The sequence below is a fragment of the Rhipicephalus sanguineus genome, chromosome 11 (genome assembly GCF_013339695.2).
Source record: "Rhipicephalus sanguineus isolate Rsan-2018 chromosome 11, BIME_Rsan_1.4, whole genome shotgun sequence".
Taxonomy (NCBI): Eukaryota; Metazoa; Arthropoda; class Arachnida; order Ixodida; family Ixodidae; genus Rhipicephalus; species Rhipicephalus sanguineus.
Window position 1 is genome coordinate 72,852,241 of NC_051186.1, and position 18,491 is coordinate 72,870,731.

General features: G+C 45.3%; 1 protein-coding gene across 1 annotated transcript; it reads right to left on the bottom strand.

Annotated features, from left to right (window-relative positions):
- Positions 1-9,659: 9,659 nt before the first annotated feature.
- Positions 9,660-17,981, bottom strand: LOC119373450 (uncharacterized). Its single transcript, XM_037643470.2, has 3 exons — positions 17,759-17,981; positions 16,572-16,654; positions 9,660-10,223 (listed from the first exon to the last, which is right to left on the bottom strand). The coding sequence occupies exons 2-3, from the start codon at positions 16,636-16,638 to the stop codon at positions 9,673-9,675; spliced, it is 618 nt and encodes a 205-aa protein (XP_037499398.1). The 5' UTR covers positions 16,639-16,654; positions 17,759-17,981; the 3' UTR covers positions 9,660-9,672.
- Between the last annotated feature and the right edge of the window lie 510 nt (positions 17,982-18,491).

Consider the following 18,491-nt stretch of genomic DNA (forward strand, 5'->3'; position numbering starts at 1 on the left):
ATGACGTGGGAGAGTCTGAATACAATTAATCATTAGTAATCAAACTAGCTGCAATAAATAAAAGAACCTCCCGCGCATCAAGAGACGCAATAAAATGCTGCTTGTTCGCTTCTGTTTGATTCATGGAGAAAAGAACCTCTTTAGCGTTGCCATGGGGAACCGCGCGCGTGGTTCAAAAGTTCCGTTTTCGCCAAACTGCGCTTCGCCCGGCGCCCTGCTTCGCTCACGCGGTCGCGTCTCAGTGGTATTTTCGGTATCGCGTACTGCCGCGTGTGTTCTGCACGCTCGTGAAAGTCGCTCTGACAGAAAGTTCGACAAAATACCCCATGCATGTGATGTTGCCGGATGCCCGAATGGTGCACGCCGCCAGTGCACGCCACCGCGCAGTAAAGGCGGGCAACGTTGGGCACGGGAACAGTGACGTGCGAAATGCCGCTTTTAGGCGGGTGATTTGAAGAGTGCTAACGCGATGCGGACCACTAAAACGTGATTTTATTTCAAAATAAGCATTTCCTTGGCATAAAAGTAGCACTATGAGGTTTCTGCACCGCTATTTCAACAATCAACGTCGACTTCTTATTTGCCTTTAGTGTCCCTTTAAGATGAAGCGTGGTCCCTGTGGTGTTGGTAAAAACCTCTCCTAGCTTTGACGTCACTGCGTGTTGCCTAGCGAATACCCAGCACACATGCGCCTAGAATCGCAACGCCGCGCCGAGGCAAGGAGTGGAAAAGAGATGTGAGAGTGAGTAGTGATTTGAGGGTGAGGAGGAAGGAATTAAGGAGGTGAGAAGGTAAAGGATTGCATTAGCTTGTATAGACTAGTTACGTAAGGGGATGGGAAAGATAAGGGAGGATGAGGCGGATTGATCAGAGGGTACGGAGAGAGGAAGTGATGAGGAAAAGGAGGAGGTGAGAAGGTAAACCGTAGCATTACCATGTACATCATATCACAGTATGGTGTAACAATGGGATGGAAAAGGCAAGCGATCGCGAACAGGTGACGTGAGGGGGAGGGGTAGGGAAAACAGGGCATGAGAGGGGTATTGAACAGGGCATTATAGGGGTGTGAAAGGGAAGTATGGTCGATGAGGAGGGAAAGGTGGAGGGCAGATGCTAAAGTATGACATAGCCTTGGATAGTATAGTAAAGCGAGGGGATGAGAAAGGGAAGTGGGGGGAGGAGTGATGTAACAGTCAGGAGGAGGAAAATGAGCAGGGGAAGGCCACCCGCTCGACTGTTTGGTAAGTATTCGCATCAAAAGTGTGTACCTGCCACACGTTTTAAATGCGAAGCATTTCTTAGCGAACCTTTGGCACTGCACTTCGAGCGTTTCTATCTACGTATCTATCTATCTATCTAGCCGCCTACGTCTGGGTGCTCTCATAATCGCCTCCTTAACTTTGTGTGGACCGACATTTGCATGGGAGGGTAAGAGGATTTGACGGACATGACTGTTGGGTCATGGCATGAATTACGTGAAAGTCCTGTCGCGTACGTCGTCAAACCGTTTCCTCTAGACACGTGTGGCACATATCTGTTTACCTCGGGCCACGGTGTACGGGTATGTGCCACAGGTGGTTAACAGTTTATATCTACCCAGGAACGGCGAGAACAGACATTGGCAACTTAAACGCGAGAGCGTTAAGAAAAACCGACATCGGCAGCGTTGACCCGACAAATGGAAAGAATGAAAATTAGGATCCCAGCAAAAATCGAACCCAAGCATTCCGCGTGGCAATCAGGTATTCTACCACAGAGCCACGCAAGATCTATAAACTGGTTTGTAAACACAGCATCTGCAGGCGTAATGCCAGTGCAACGTCAATTGTGGTTGTGGTGGTGGCTATCTAATTTTACAAGACAGCAATAAACACTACATATGTGCTCCTACGATACAAGCGTCATATCAGATGAACGTCTGTGGTTCCAGTGTTGGCTCCGCTTTTATAGCAGTCTAATAAACATTACATTATTACATATGTATTCGTATGATTCAGCAAACTATATTCAAGCATTAATCGACCCAGAGGACTATATTAACAAAAGTTACGTATAATATTCACATCATCGCACCGTAAAGTGCACTTAGTCCGCCAGAAGGACGCAGTGTCGTCTTCACTTCTTACGAGCCTGGGCGATGGCTTCTTGCTGACTGAGGATGATGACAGATTGATTGACAGCCGCTTTGTAGACTAGGCTACGTAGGCCGCATACGCCCAGGTAGTCTACGAATACGACAAGCACTATCCACTAATGTTGGTCTACGTAGCACTACCCAAACCTATCATCCTCGACGGCCTATACCTCACTACCGCGAACGGTGGCTTCAAGTTCCGACATGTCGCCGGCTCTATCGACACACAATTTGTCGACGAATTGACCGAGACATCCACGATTTCCAACATCTGCACTATACGTCATACCTCACTACACAGGGACCCTCGCCACCGTGATCACGACCAGATCCGATAAGAAGTCATGACCAGCTGCTGGTGCTCACTGATCACGATGATGATGATGACCTTCTTCACGAACTGTCAAGAACCTCTTCCACACATGCACACGGGTTCGTGAAACATGCGTGCCTTCTCCATCATAAGGGACAAGTATAAGCACTTCAGCTTACGGCTTCTGGTGTTCGTAACACCTAAGTTTCCTTTGGCAGCGTTACCCAACTGTAAACAACTGGTTATATACCACATATGCGGCTCTTCAACATATATGTGTTGCGGATAAAATTTATACAAATCTTTAGCGTCATTTTGTAACGTTTCGGTCAGTAAAAAAAAAACGCCAGGCCTGCGCTGAAACCGCAGCACAGTCACAATGAAAGCTGGAAGAGCGGCGTTTCTAAAGCCCGTTGTAAGCTCTCTTGGGGCTACAATACAAGTACACTAGAAAGGTACCCACTACGCCATAAATCACAATTTTTGTGAAGTTGGTAAGCACCTACTAAGGCATTATTTGTCATTCGGCGGAGAAGCGAGGCACCAGCCAGACGTCTGTAAGGCATTATGTGCACTTTGTTGACGCGACGACTGATGACGATGAAGAATTATGGCTCAGCCCTTTGTAATGTGTTGGAAGCTTTAAACGGCTCACCAGTTATGTAATTTGCATTGGGTGACGCCCGGTCGCTATTTCCCTCTCCCGTCATGCTGTATAACATACGTTCACGTGGGAGAGAGACGGGGGGGGGAGGGGGCGAAGAACTTTAATGAGACCCCAAAGAAATGGATCATGCGCTTATGGGCTTCCTTGGCAACCAATACAAGTGCACTTGCGAAGAACCCACTACGCTATAAATCATTGTAATTTTACTGAGACCCCGAGGAAATGGATCATGCGCTTATGGGCTTCCTTGGCAACCAATACAAGTTCTATTCCTCACACGTTTTATTGCTGCTTCTGCGGGGTCTGTACTCAGTGTTTTTTTCTTCAAGAATATATGGTTAGGTTTTCTGCTTGACGAGATGCGCCTACTGGTTTGAGTTTGCGGTATTGGTTTGTGCGCCTAGCATGGCACACCGACTACGGAGGCACGCCGACTGACGATCGAAAATGTGATTGCGAAACTTCAGAGATTCGGCGCAATTCCTTTGGAGAAGCAAAGCTGCAGTGCAAAAGCTCACATAAGGAGTGGTACTCTCTGTTTTTTGTTGCGTGCTCAGTTGTTTTTTTTTTCCTGGAGCAAACAGCTTTCTGTGGCTCTTGTACGTCGCTAGATCCGCCGGTGGACTTGCGATAGAAGGTAGGTAGGCAAAGCGTGCGTGCCCAACCGAGTCGCAGGGTGCGTTCATCGTTTAGGAACCTCACGTACACGTGTTATTTAGCGCGAAGGTTTAAGTACCATTTCGTGTGGAGGTTTATATCCGCCAGTGGCTTTCCGCCGCGGTGGAGCAGAGGTTATGGTGCTCGGCTGCTGACCCGAAGGTCGCGACCGACCGCGGCGGTCACATTTCGATGGAGGCGAATAGCTTGAGGCCAGTGTGCCGTGAGATGTCAATGCTCGTTAAAGAACATCAGATGGTCAAAATTTCCCGAGCCCTCCACTACGGCGTCTCTCATAAACATATCGTGGTATTGGGACGTAAAACCCCAGATGATGTTATTATCCGCGAGTGGAGCTCTCGCGAAGGAAACGTTTACGGTGGCAGCTGGCTAGTTTATTCTTTCGCTTGCTCGTTCATTGAGCAGCGAGTATAGTTCGTATGTCAAGTACGTCTACGAGGCGCACTAGCGCACTATGGTTGGTGCGTCTAATCTCTTAACGAATCAACCAACGCTGTCTTGACTGGAAATGATGTACGCCTTCTGGCGCATTCTTCTTTCAATGAAGCTCCGAGCTGCTGCTTGCACTGACCGTCATTTTCTAAATAAATAATAGTCGCCACTCTTAATACAGCCAACACCCATTGCCCATGTGTTTCTTGCACTCTAAAAACTGTCCGCACCTTTTGTGGAGTCTTCTTGTCCCTCACCAATAACCTGGCTAGTTTGCGCTTCCTCTCTTGAAAACTCGGCGCTCAGCACTTTCCTATCAAGGTGCTGTTTAATAACACGCACGCCATTCGTGACCTGGAAGTACGGCGCGCCCGGCGATAATGCAAGGAAAGACACGCGCGATTGATGGTTATTGTTTCAGGACAGGAATACGCCTCATAGCACACCCTTTTTTGTGAGGTTGCTAAACAATTAACAGGAAATAGCGAGCGCAGAGATTGGGTGAAAAAGAAAAAAGAGAGCGAGCCAGATGCTGGATATCGTTTTGTGGGAAAGAGATGCCTAAAATACGCCCTTTTGTATTGCAGGGTACAGTGCTACATATTACAGGCACGTATAGCGGCGTTAACTATATTCACCCAACCGATACTTCGGAACGGCTACCTCTAGTGCGTACTGGCAGCCTCAGTGCGTCACTGGTATGCACGACGAATTCGCCTCGCGAGGATGACGTATACAATGTACAAGTTTCAGAAGGCTTCATGTAGAGCGGGACATTAACGTTCAACATTACGCATGTCCTTTACAAACGCGTCCTAACATCTCCTAAACAACATATAATTAAAAAAAAATGATACCAAGAGCTAGACGGCTAGTGCGAATGCTTAAAGCGCGCCGCCTGGCAAGCAAGCGCTCTCTTTGCGAAGCGTCGTCTGCTACGCGGGAGCAAGGTAGGTGGCGCCATGCTCGAAAAGAGAGTGCGAAGGAGAGGAGAACGAGGAGGAACGCGAGCGGAGGAGGAAAGTGTCGCTACTTTACGAAGTTTCAGGGGCTTTAGTACGAGCCCATATGGAAGGACTGGACTGGCTGCTAGAGTAGGTTGATGTTATTATCAGACTAATACTAATGTCATATTGTGTTGCGAATGATAATTTCTTTCGATGCAGTTATACGAACTTCATTCACGGCACTCGATCACACAATTCAGAGAAAGCGCGCGCGCGCGAGCTCGGTAGATCATTGCTTTAGTGTATACGTACGTCCGTCGTTTAACAAAACTAAAGCTAGATATGTGTAGGACATAGAATAAAATAATATTTTCAAGATATTCGATAAGTTTTTCTTTTGACTTCTCGTGACCAAATACCAAGTCTTATATCAAGTCCACCCAGCGCATCCGTTTTTTTCAATGTGCTGCCAGTGTTCCCAGTGCGCAGGCAGACACTGTACAGTGTGATCAGTGCCTCCCAGCGCGCTGTAAGACACTGGGCCACAGGCCACACTGTACATTATTCCCAGCGTCTTTCAGCGCACTGGGCGGAACTGGCTACGCTGTACAGTCTGTCCCAGTGCCTCCCAGCGCACTGTAGTACACTGGGACACGCTGTACAGCATTTCCAGTGCCACCCAGTGCGCTGAAAGGCACTGGGAGGCACTGGCGACGCTGTTTTTTTTCCGATAGGGCTAAGCTTGCTTACAGAACGTGCCTCCATTGTTCCATCAGGAGGAATAAATAATATGCCTATCGTTCAATCTCCCCCCACTGGATGTTTTTGTTTTCGAAACAAATAGAGACATCGCTTCGTGTATTGTTTTCACAGCACGATCCATATTTGGCATGTAGAGATACAATATTCTTCGAAATAACGCGCAGCAAAAAAACAGCTCTTCCCTTGCTCATGTATTCTACAATATCGGGGAAAAACAACCGCAAGTGCATGAAATCAGTACAGCTATCCAAGCCTAGTCCGCGCAGCACATTTTCCACAGAGCTCGCCATCACATTACCTGTTAGTTCAGAAAGAAAGGTGGTGCCGAACATAGGAGAGCGCGCGAGTATTTCTACGAATCCCCGCGAGAGTTTGCGATGGGGACGGCACGTGCACAAATAAGCGACGAATGCTATTTGAAACAAACTAAAGTTATTTTCGGGGTGTCATCAATGTACTGTAGTTGCTTTTTGAAACGACGAAACAAGGCTAAGTGCATATTTGTATGTGCTAGCATAGCAAGCCGCCCGGATATTTCGGAGAAGTATTTCGCGCACACCACTGACTGCTTTGTCCCTCACGTAGCATAAGTACATCTTTCGACCGGCTATTTCGTATAAGGGATCACATGGCACAGACATTTGTTTTATAACAAACCCCCATATTCTATGCCAACGGCTGTGAGAAAACCACTCCAGGCAAGCAACGCTCTGTATTCGCCGACAAGAAATACAGCGCAGATACTCGTTACACTGCCAGCAAGTGGGATATACCCGATTCACAATAACCGTAATGCTCTTCAGTGACGTCCTATCTCAAATAGGTTTTAACAAATAGGTATGTATAATTGCTTACAACCTGTGAATAAACGTAAGCTCCCCCCACAGCCATCGATGTCGCACTCTGATAGAATTTGCATAAATACTCTGTCCAATTGCAGTTGCTTGATTCCGTAACGATAAGCACGCCTCGCATATTTCTGGTAGGAATCTTTCCCATACAGGCACATGTTGGTGTCGCTAGATTTCGGTAAAAAAAAAAATTGGAGGATCCTTGAGCTGCGCCTCAAGACTACAATGCGATAGCGTAATCGGGTCGCGTTCACACGGTGCCGCAAGTTAACGAGCGTCTGCACACGTAAAATTGGCTGTTTCAAACTATCCAAGGATGCCTACTGCATGTGCAGTTGCGAAGTGCCCACGACGCCATAATTCTTCGTTTTGCTAATTTGCGAAGTACCCACTGCGCGTTCGTGAGGCAACGCGCGAACCTACGCATATGCTCACTTTGTTGATGCTTTTGCGAGTGATCATGATAAATTATGTGCGATTGCTTTGTAATGAATGCGCCTTTAGATCACTCATTTGTTGTGCAATTCACATGTTTTGACGCCTGGTGGTGCGATTCTACGCTTTTACTGCGCAAATATAACATGCTCTAAGAACACTCATAGCACTACATAACATTCATATGGTGTCTTTTTTTTCATTCGAAACAAACTTGAGCACGGGCGTGGCTCTGTGGTAGAACACCTGCTTGCCACGCAGACGTCCAAGGCTCGGTTCCCACTCGAACCGAGAATTTTTTTATTTCCTTTATTTGCGTGAATCTCGAATTTTCGCTCATGGGCAACGCTGATTTGGGGTCACAACCAACGACATCGACACCGACGCCGAAATTTCTTCGAAAAGACATCTCTAACACTGTCGCGTTATAACTTGAGGTTCCTGGCAAACTTCCACAAAGAGTCTAAGAACACCGTTCAGCCAAAGGTTACATTTTAAAGGTACACTAAAGAGCAAAGCAATTCTGGTATTTGTAAACTACTCTAACGATATCAAAAACACCACGTTTGCCGCGAGAACACGCTCACTAAGCGAGAAAACGCGCAAAAATAAAGTGTGGGTGACGACGCCACGTTGACGTTTCCGCACCATTCGCCTTGACGTCACATACTTTGACGGCGCCTCCTAGGGTCCACGTAGTTCCTAACGGGTAAAAATGATGTGCATTCTCGTCCGGAGGAGCCATACATTTTTTATACCAAGTTTAAGGAAATTTTGTTCAGGCAATGGCGCCCAAATACAATGAATAGAGTTTGAAATCCGTGACGTCACACGGGGAGATTACGGCGCGAAATTTAAAATGGGAATTTTGACCTTCATTTTATTATCTGCTAATATATGTGTGATGGTGAAATTAACGACATTTGTGTTTTAACAAAGCAATTTATCAATTAAACCGATTCATTGTTTCTCTTTTGTGTCCCTTCAACGAGATAAATGGCAGGTGCACCGAAGTACTGGGTGTGGTGTTTGCTTTTATTTTTAGCTTGTAAGCGACTATAGCATGTTGGATCTAATCAGAGTTAGGAAATGCATAATAAAGGCAGGAAGGTTCACCATGTACACCTGGTTAACCAGATGCACTTGGGTTGCTACCCACTTATCAAAACTTCCTCGTGAAGTGTCATGCGGAAGAGCTCAAAGCGGGAAAAACCTAGGAAAGCAGGATACTGCCACAGACTCCTGCTTCCTCCGCTTTTGTTCAACAGTCTGTCTTGTTGAATTTTCTGCCTTTTTCTCAGGGTAGAAAGGGCTTTTTTTAGATCTATTTCAGTGCAGCGTTGTCCCGATCGTCCTCTTTTGCTCCTTGCTTCATTACATGTTGTGCCTCCATATCTTACTGTCAATCAGCTTATTTTTGCACATGCTCCAAACGCTTGTTTTTCATTTAGACGTCTCACCAGTTACTTCTTGCGGCGGCATTAAATCCTAGGGATTCTAAAGTCGCCCTCCACTCCTTTTCTTTTACTCCGCAAGCCTCCTACAACCTTGCAACTATCGCTGTCCTCCGATTCACCTTTACATTCCTATTTCTTTCTGAACCAATGCCGACAAGCCACAGTCATAATAGGCTGTAGAAGCCAGCCAACTGAAACGCTTTCATTGTGACGGAAAACAGTCGCGTCAGACTATGTTACCCCTCCCCCTCACGGACAAACAACTCGGAAGCTGTCTCTGAGCGTTTTTGATAAGAACGACCATTACTGGCATTACTGTCTCACCAAGCGGAGTGCAATCATCATGTAAGCGTATCACGTCATTAGACATGAAAAGAGGTACTGTAGAGCCACCATGGATATTCATGTGGAAGAAATTACTAATATTTGCACGTTAAAAGCACACACTCAGTGACCACGCCAATATAATGTATAATTGTTATAGTAATGCGTAAGCAGTCTTCTGCGTGGTCTCCGGAGAAAATTCCTCGTCAGTGTAGCAGCCTGACGGCGAAACAAACAACAGCACACCACTGCTGAAGAAAGTCGATTATAACGTAGGAATGAGATGCCAAAAATGGAGGCCGGAGATTCCTGAGAGCCTTTCATCTCATTACAATATAAATACAGTAGCAGAAAAATGGGAAATTAAAACTTCATCATCGCCAGTTTCAAGAAGCTCAGTATAAGCAAAACGGGAATTACATATGGCGCATATTGACTATCTGACAGCTCCATGATAAGGGGTTTCTGCTTCATTTTTTTCAACATAGTATATGCACTCTGACGTTATTTGTATAAGCAAATCTTTGTGTTTTGAACCAATTTAAAAGCGACAAACTTAAATCTGTAACTTGAAAAGAAGAACAATTCTTATTTTTTTTAATTATGTCCCCAATTTTATTTCGAATTTCAGATCTTCAGCAAGAAAGCCCCGCAACATTTTTCGAAGTACAGTTATTTCGTAATCTGCTCGAGCATCTTGTGCATTCTCCAGGGCAGGTTCTCGATCCAGAAATCCTTGACGAATGCCGGCATGAGTTTGCCCATCAAGTGTGCCACCGTGTTGACCACATCTCCGGCACCGTCCACCTTGATGTCCATGGACTCGATCCACTTGGGTGAAACCCTGACCGGTTTCAGGGCTACCTTGCCGCCAACTTCCTCGACGTCAAAGCCGATGCAGATCTTGACGTGGTTTGCCTGGGTGCCCAAGAGACCACTCTTGCCACCGCAGTATTTCCAGGGAATGGACATCTTCACTGGCGCTTGCGAGCCCATGCTGATGTCGACGTGTGGCTTGCCGTTCTTGCAGTACACGCGAACAGTGCCGTATCTCTTAAGGTACGACAAACCGCTGAGGCTCATGTCGCCAACTGTGAATCCGGCGAGAACTTCATTGTGTTTCGTGGCCTCGTTCGGGCCGGGGAATGTGTACTCGTTGGGAATCTTGGCGAGGAACTGATCGACCAGCTCTTCCCAGTCTTCATCCGGAATGTGACATTTCTCTGTGAAAGTAGAGAAGAGTGTTGATTGTATGGCAGTTTTTTATTGTTAATATCATAGACCAGGGACGCTACCTTAGGCTCACACAAATACGCGACTGGCTGCGCAACACATACATGGACAGGAAGGAAAGATACGCAAAGAGCGCACACTCGCTGCTTAGTTAGAAAGTAACAGAATAGAAAGTTGGGCGAGTTGGTGTATATTCATATTTAAAGAAAAGCGGCGCACAAAAACACGGAGCGCTGTGTGTGGTTCTCTTCTTTGTCTCCGTCTTTTTGTGCGCCGCTTTTCTTTAAATATGAATTAGTTAGAAAGGATTAAATGCGCTTATATACTCATTAGTACAGTCTCAACTTGGCGGTGGGTTCAAGAAACCACGACCACAATCGGCAAACCCCGAAAAAAAAACAGCACACAAAAAAATTGGCCGCGTATCTGCCTGCTCCGCTGCAAATGCCGTGTAAAGACGATAGAAGAGGCGCTGCGTCTACGCTACGCTGCGTAAGATATAGACGCCATCTGGTAATACATCGGAAAACATGAGCTTGTGCAGAGGGTTTCGTCCTCCGTGGCAGAAAGCATTCGTCGGCGCGCATGGCATGGCATTTTCAGCGCAGCCGCAGCCGCAGCTTAAGAACCTAGGGTCTTTAGAATTATGTATCTGTATTTTCTATTAAAGGAACACACCACCTAATACTTACCTAGTGATGTTGTGCCTCAGATATGCGTAATATTTACTTTTTGATCGACAACGTTCACAAGTATGAACAGCCGTACTAGTTCAGGATGGGTGGGCAGTAAGCAAGTTGTTCAACTTTGGCCGGGTGGCTGAATCGGTTGACAAACAGACAAACAGAAAGACAGACAGACAGACCAAAATTTCTGCGTTTAGGTTCCCCATGAAAGACTATCGTCTTTAAAATCGAGATAATCTGCGCCACGCGAACACTAACATGCCGTAAACTGCTATCAAGCTTGATGCTGAAAACACCAAACCGACGTGACACAGCTTTAACGTGCGGCATTCACGTGTTCCTCAAAAAGCGATTTCTTTGCCTGACATGATGATAGACGCCTGACTTACGCAATTTTCTCCCACATTTCTCATATGCAAGACCTCAATGATGTCCTTGTTTAATTCTTGCCTATCATCTTTTGTAATAAATCAGTTGTGAGTGTGAACTCGTGGTGTCTCTTTCTTACTTGTCCGTGCTTGCGTTCCGCAGTGAGTTATCAGCCAGTACCAACTCGCCCAAATATCAGTACTCTGGCAAAGAGGCAGCTTCATAGCGCAGGCTAATAGACAATCCTGCACTGGTTCGACTTCCTATTCTACGCCAACCATTTTACTGGCATTACTAAATTAAATAGCGTGTGCGTACCTTGCTTTCTACATACAAATTGTTCAAAACGTGGAAACACAAATGTGTGGTCAGTAGGGCAGGCTTAGAACTCTTTTCGGTACATTTATAACGAATATCGGCAGTACATGCCGACAAGTAGACACACCAATAAACTATTGCTATGCGAACGTCCATTCTGATAACTTTTGGGTAGAGGAAGGGGCATTAAAATACATAACTGTATGGCTGAACGCATTCATCGCACGTGATAGAACATCCAGCAACAAGCGAATGCAATGGCACTGTCACAACTAATTGTGGGACTGTTCTTTGTTTATAGTATGCGCAACTTTTCCTGAACATGACATTCCTAAGAGTGGTAAGCTGGGCGAGTTGGCATGGATGCATAGTTAAGAATAACTCTAAAAGAAAAACGAGAGAGAAAAGGAAGAACACGGCACGCTAGTTAACAGTCAACGCTCGGTCCGTGTTGTTCTTCCTTTCGTCTCTTGTTTTAAAGACGCTAGTCTTTCTTGGGATACTTAAACGGAGAAATTTTGGTCTGTCTGTCTTCCTGTTTGTCGGCACGTCACTCGATTCAGGCACTCGGCCAAAGTTGAACGACTTGCCCAAGGGCCAGCCATCTTGAACTGGTACGGCTGTTCATACTTGTGAACGTTGTCGATCAAAAAGTAAATATCACGCATATCTCAGGCGCAACATCACAAGGTAAGTATTAGGTGGTGTGTTCCTTTAATAGAAAATGGATACATACGTAATTCCAAAGACCCTACATTCTTAAGCTAATGCGACTTAAATGCGACTGCGCTGAAACTTGCCTTCCTCCGTGCCCTCTGCACGGGCTCATTGTTGTGTTTCGGTTTCGGTTCTTATTACGCTGTACGAATGCCATGGGGCGCCGCTCGGTCATTCCTGTTTTACGCAGGCGACGTGTAAATAAAAGAGTGTGTGCAGAGTACTCGTTGAGTGCGGACGTTTCTTCTGCTTCAGCGCATCGCGCCAAACCGCGTGTTCGGGCTGGTTGGCGTCCCCACCGGTCTTCGCCTGCTGCTGCGCCGGGACTACCAGCCCGCAACACAGCACTCATGTTTTCCGACGTATGGCCAGATGGCGTCCATATCTCACGCAGCGCCTCTTCTATCGTCTTTAGACGACATTTGCAGCGAAGCACGCAGATACGCGGCCAATTTTTTATTTCGCGCTACTCATAACTATACATGGCATTCATCTTAATTGCGTGCCTTTAAACTAGTCATGAGACGAGTATTTGTCAGAAGGAATGATCATACAGCGCTTAGGATGATGGAATCCCATTACATGAGAAGCACAATGCCGGTAAAAGTGGCCCACCAATGGCAGAAGCTACTAGAGTGGAGTATTAACTCAGAGCATATGTTTCTAAACAATATAAGTATTACTGTGTACATAAAAGAGACGCATCGTAAATGTTTTCGACATTTCAACTGTACAACTTCATGATTTATTGATCAGCGCTCTCATAACGTCCATATGTATAGACTATTTTGCGGCTGGGTTTAGGTGCCGACGCATTGTCTCTATTCTTGCCGTTTTGTATCTTAAGGAACTAAACGAACATTGATACGGTAGACGCATTCGCATGAAAACGGCTGCGTTGGTACATTCTACGTTTCACGACCTTGTTAACTTCACGTCACAACATACAAATATAAGAAAACTTTCGCTTAACATCCCAAGGGGGTGGCGCCCATGTGTCGCATGTAAAATTGTACATAGTTCGCACCCTCACTAGATAGGATTAATTTAAGACCATTTTATCTTACAAGAAAAGCTCCGTCTCAGTAATAGATGGTAATTACATTATAGTGCGAAAAAAACCTCGCGAACTCAACGCGAAGTTAATATGACTGGCTAAACAATCAGATATTCTTCATGCATACTCAAACTACCTCTATTACAGGTAAGCACTTAGGTTTCAGCTAAGTTAAGAATTACCGTTACGAGTACCACAATGTTCAATTTTTTAGACAAGAAAATGCGAAGGCCAGTCCGCAAAGAGGCGTTTATTTTCTTGTCTTCTTTTATGACAACCATAAATAACTCAACACCGTTAGGCGCAAAACTTTTGGACGAAGGATGAAAGAGAATATCGTGGGTACAGCGCAACATCAGAAGGAAAAGAAAACGACACACAGGAAAGAGCGCTGACTTTCAACTAGACTTTATTGAAGGTGCTTCGGCCGCTTTTATACATGGTGCAGGTACCGTGCGCATGCTCTATAACACGTGTCATAGTATGTATGATTACGCTAACTAAGAAAAGAATATTCTATATCGGATAGGTGAAGAGAAGGTGTACTAATGCACTGATCCGAGGCCTTCCTGATAAAAAACGCTTCTATAATTTCTCTTTCATGCTTCGTTTTTGCTTTTTTCAGAAACCTTGTCTTATGGAATACAGGACTGCACTTGCATTCCTTGCAATGTATGGCCATATGGCTACCATACCCATTCTTGACGTTGTACGCATGCTGCCTAGCTCGATCATTAAAACATTGCCCTGTTTGGCCTATATATAATTTTCCACAGGTTAACGGTATCTCATAGACAACATTTGATTGGCATTCTGTGAAGCTGTGCTCATGACGTATATTACATGGTCGATCATTCTTCTTGCAATTCAGGACACACACTTTTGAAAGCTTGCAGGGGGCGGAAAACAACAAATTGATATCATATCTGGTTGCTATTTTCTTTAAGCTGTGAGACACCTTATGTACATATGGTATGACATGCAATGGTCTTTGGTCCTTTTGTTTTCCCTTTGGTCCCGTGTTCTGGCGCTTTACTTTCTGTAGGAGGCTTTCGCAAACGGGTACGACGACGCTGTTGGGGTAGCCAGCAGCTTTTAGTTTACCAATCTGCGTAGTGAGACTAGCCTAGTAGCCTAGTACTAGCCTAGTAGACTAAAATTTGACCCCAAACAGCAGAAAAGAAAAGCGCTGAAGCTGACCAAGGACATGAATTTGGAGGCACTAAGAAAGCTAGTGGGCAAGTCTGAAAGAGGCTACTTGGAGGCCTTTTTCTCTTGCAAAACGCACAAGCCGCAGCATTCTTTCAGAGTGATAGTTTCGGAGAGATCGTCATGGCAGAAACATGTAGGACAGTTTCTTCAGGACAAATTGAAAAAGCTGACTTTTGAAGATCCGTTCCTAATAAGAAGCTCCACTGAACTGGTCCAGGAACTACAGATGGGGTACCATTCCAACATCGTGGGATTTTCGGTAGACATTGAGGACCTTTATTACTCGGTTCCACGTGATGGCCTTCTTTGTGCAGTGCGGAAGTGTTTTGAAGAACAGGAGCCGCAGTTTCAGAACGCTATAGGCTTGAACTCTGACAATTTTATCACGCTCCTAGAATTTTATCTTAGTTCGACAACCATCAACCACGATGGGCAATTCTTAATCCAACGCAACGGCATATGTATAGGTTCATCACTAGCCCCACTTCTTTGTGACATCTTCTTATCCGTAATAGACAACCGCATTTCTGCGAGCCTTGCATGTGTGCCTGTACGCCGAGTGTATCGTTATGTTGACGACTACCTAGTGCTTGTTGAAGAGAGCGGACAAATGTGTTTTAATGATAAAGTTACGGCCGTGCTCAATGTCTTCAAAGAGCACTCATGGGGGCTCAATTTCACATTTGAATTGCCAAAAGACAAGTGCATACAATATTTAGACGTTCTCATTTCATTCTCTGACAATAGGCATACTTGCTGGTGCTATCAACCTAGGAGCGCTAAGAATGTCCTCCCTTTTGACAGTGGCCATTCAAAGGTAATCAAAAGAGGCATTGCCACCACGTGTATTCAGGCCGCCCTTCATAAGTCGTGTGAGCACAAGGCTGAGGCTAGTCTCACTACGCAGATTGGTAAACTAAAAGCTGCTGGCTACCCCAACAGCGTCGTCGTACCCGTTTGCGAAAGCCTCCTACAGAAAGTAAAGCGCCAGAACACGGGACCAAAGGGAAAACAAAAGGACCAAAGACCATTGCATGTCATACCATATGTACATAAGGTGTCTCACAGCTTAAAGAAAATAGCAACCAGATATGATATCAATTTGTTGTTTTCCGCCCCCTGCAAGCTTTCAAAAGTGTGTGTCCTGAATTGCAAGAAGAATGATCGACCATGTAATATACGTCATGAGCACAGCTTCACAGAATGCCAATCAAATGTTGTCTATGAGATACCGTTAACCTGTGGAAAATTATATATAGGCCAAACAGGGCAATGTTTTAATGATCGAGCTAGGCAGCATGCGTACAACGTCAAGAATGGGTATGGTAGCCATATGGCCATACATTGCAAGGAATGCAAGTGCAGTCCTGTATTCCATAAGACAAGGTTTCTGAAAAAAGCAAAAAACGAAGCATGAAAGAGAAATTATAGAAGCGTTTTTTATCAGGAAGGCCTCGGATCAGTGCATTAGTACACCTTCTCTTCACCTATCCGATATAGAATATTCTTTTCTTAGTTAGCGTAATCATACATACTATGACACGTGTTATAGAGCATGCGCACGGTACCTGCACCATGTATAAAAGCGGCCGAAGCACCTTCAATAAAGTCTAGTTGAAAGTCAGCGCTCTTTCCTGTGTGTCGTTTTCTTTTCCTTCTGATGTTGCGCTGTACCCACGATATTCAGCATGAACCAACTCGCCCAAATCAAGCTCTTGTTGATGAAAGAGACAAGGACAGTCGTTAACTCCCAAGTGAAATTTATTATAAAAAGCTTAGCCCTTTGCCTGTCTATTTCGTCCTTCACCCAAACGCTAGGCGCCTAATGGTGCTGATGTATGCAGCACCAACAAGCTCAGACGCATGCTTTGTTGAGCAAACATATATGCTTCTTAAGATCACTCCCCGTGCTTACACTGAAGGGCGGATGATCGCATCACACAACATCTTAGGCACGTGCCCTTGACTGCGTCACTTACCTGGAATGGCGACCACAGTTGCTGCTAGAAAGCACATAATCAAGCCAGCTAGATGACAGGACGCCATTTTTCGTTCCGTAATCCTGAAACACAATGCACACATCTATTATTTCGCGACATTTCAGACGATGGAGGTTGCAGCTCGCTCTGCTCCTTTTTTTGCTGTTGCGATATTTTTTTGTAGCGTTTGAAATATTAAGCAATATAAACACCTTCTCCAAACTTTCGAAGAAAATACATGTGTTCGTAGAACTACGCGTTGCAGGCTATCTTGTATTATACATATATGTAGGGTTCATTCTTAGCATATTTTGAAGTATCTGGTATGTTTTTCATTACCGGTGTGTTCCACGTAAACTGCTTTTCTGTAATATTTCTTGCAGTTGACTTATGAACATGAGTGTTTCGAACTAGTCGCGTTGTAAATTACGGAATAAACATGTAGTTATCAATGTACATGCACAGTAATTAAGTTGTAGCCCCCATATTACAGAAACATGGATTGTCTATGTCTTGAGATTTATATCTGCGGCTTCGAGACTGAGACGATTGAACTCTCTTGCTTTTTTTTCCGAAATTCAGGGAACGTATTTGGAATGCGATTGACTTCTCTTTATGTTTGTGTTCCTGTGTCCTTTGCTAGCACCAAAACGCTCATAAGCTACAAATGTACATTACTGTTCACAGTTCACCCACTAGCTATGAAGCGCATGCGTTTTTAATACCTTTCCGGATACCAACATTACTTTTAAGTTCAAGCTGAAACGTCTTGAGTAATAAGGGATTCATGTGCCACAGTACACCTTTGTCTTAAGCATAATGCAATACAAGCAAAATATCTACATAGTAGAACCCGCCGCGGTGGTCTATTAGGTATGATGCTTGACTGCTGACCGGAAGGTGGCGGGATCGAATCCCGGATGCGGCCGCCGCATTTCGATGCAGGCGAAACGCCAGAGGCCCATGTGCTTAGATGGAGGTGCACGTTTAAGAATCCCAGGTGGGTTAATTTTCCGGAGCCTTCAAGTATGGCGTCCCTCATAATCATATGGTGGTTTTTGGACGTAAAACGCAAACAAATATATTATCTCTATACTATAGCCATTCACATAAAAAAAAACGATCATACTTCTGCAGATTAGACTTTAACCTCGACTGCAAAAAACTTGAGAAATGTATACCCTTACCTTCGGTGCTTTCGCTGTACCGCGTAAGCAAAAAACAGAGCTTTATAGGCGCGCTCCTTCCGCAGCAATAACCGGCAGAACAGGAGAGCTTGGCCCTGTTACTCGCAGTTATCACTTATATACCCGGGAAGCCGCGCGACTATATTTAGAAAAACAAACATTAGAAGCGCCTAGGCGGAAGGTTATCCGAAATCCCGCCGCCCCTAAATCGAAAACGCTAATGGTTCGCTCCATGCGCCTTCAGCGGCCAACCGTGCCATTATGAATGATCCCCGCAGTCACCTTTGGCAGTGCGCTGCAAGGACACACGAGTGTGACGATGCGGCAAGGCGCCTTTCATTCGAATCACGTACTATTTGAGAAGCGAGCGCGCTCCGCGCTGAAACCACAACAAAACAACTCTGTCAAGGCCGCACGAGCCGGGTGTAGGAAGAAGTACAGTTGGAAGATCTTTAAGGCATCGTTGTTCAACAGCACGGATCGGGTGTCGGGGCGAGGGAGATGTAATCATTGTAGTTATCTAAAGTAACGTAACGAGGCATCTATAGTGCACGTGTTCATTTTTTTTTCTGTCGTGTTTACTCAATACGGAAGGGTAGAGGTTAAACGTTGTGCCAGTCGTTTCTGTATACGTCCATGTCTAATCAAAAATTGCAGCCGTCTCGCTGCTACAAGGTGAGCTGATGTCGTCGTTGATTCGGCGGATGAACTTTCGCTGCCTTCTTCGTGCACC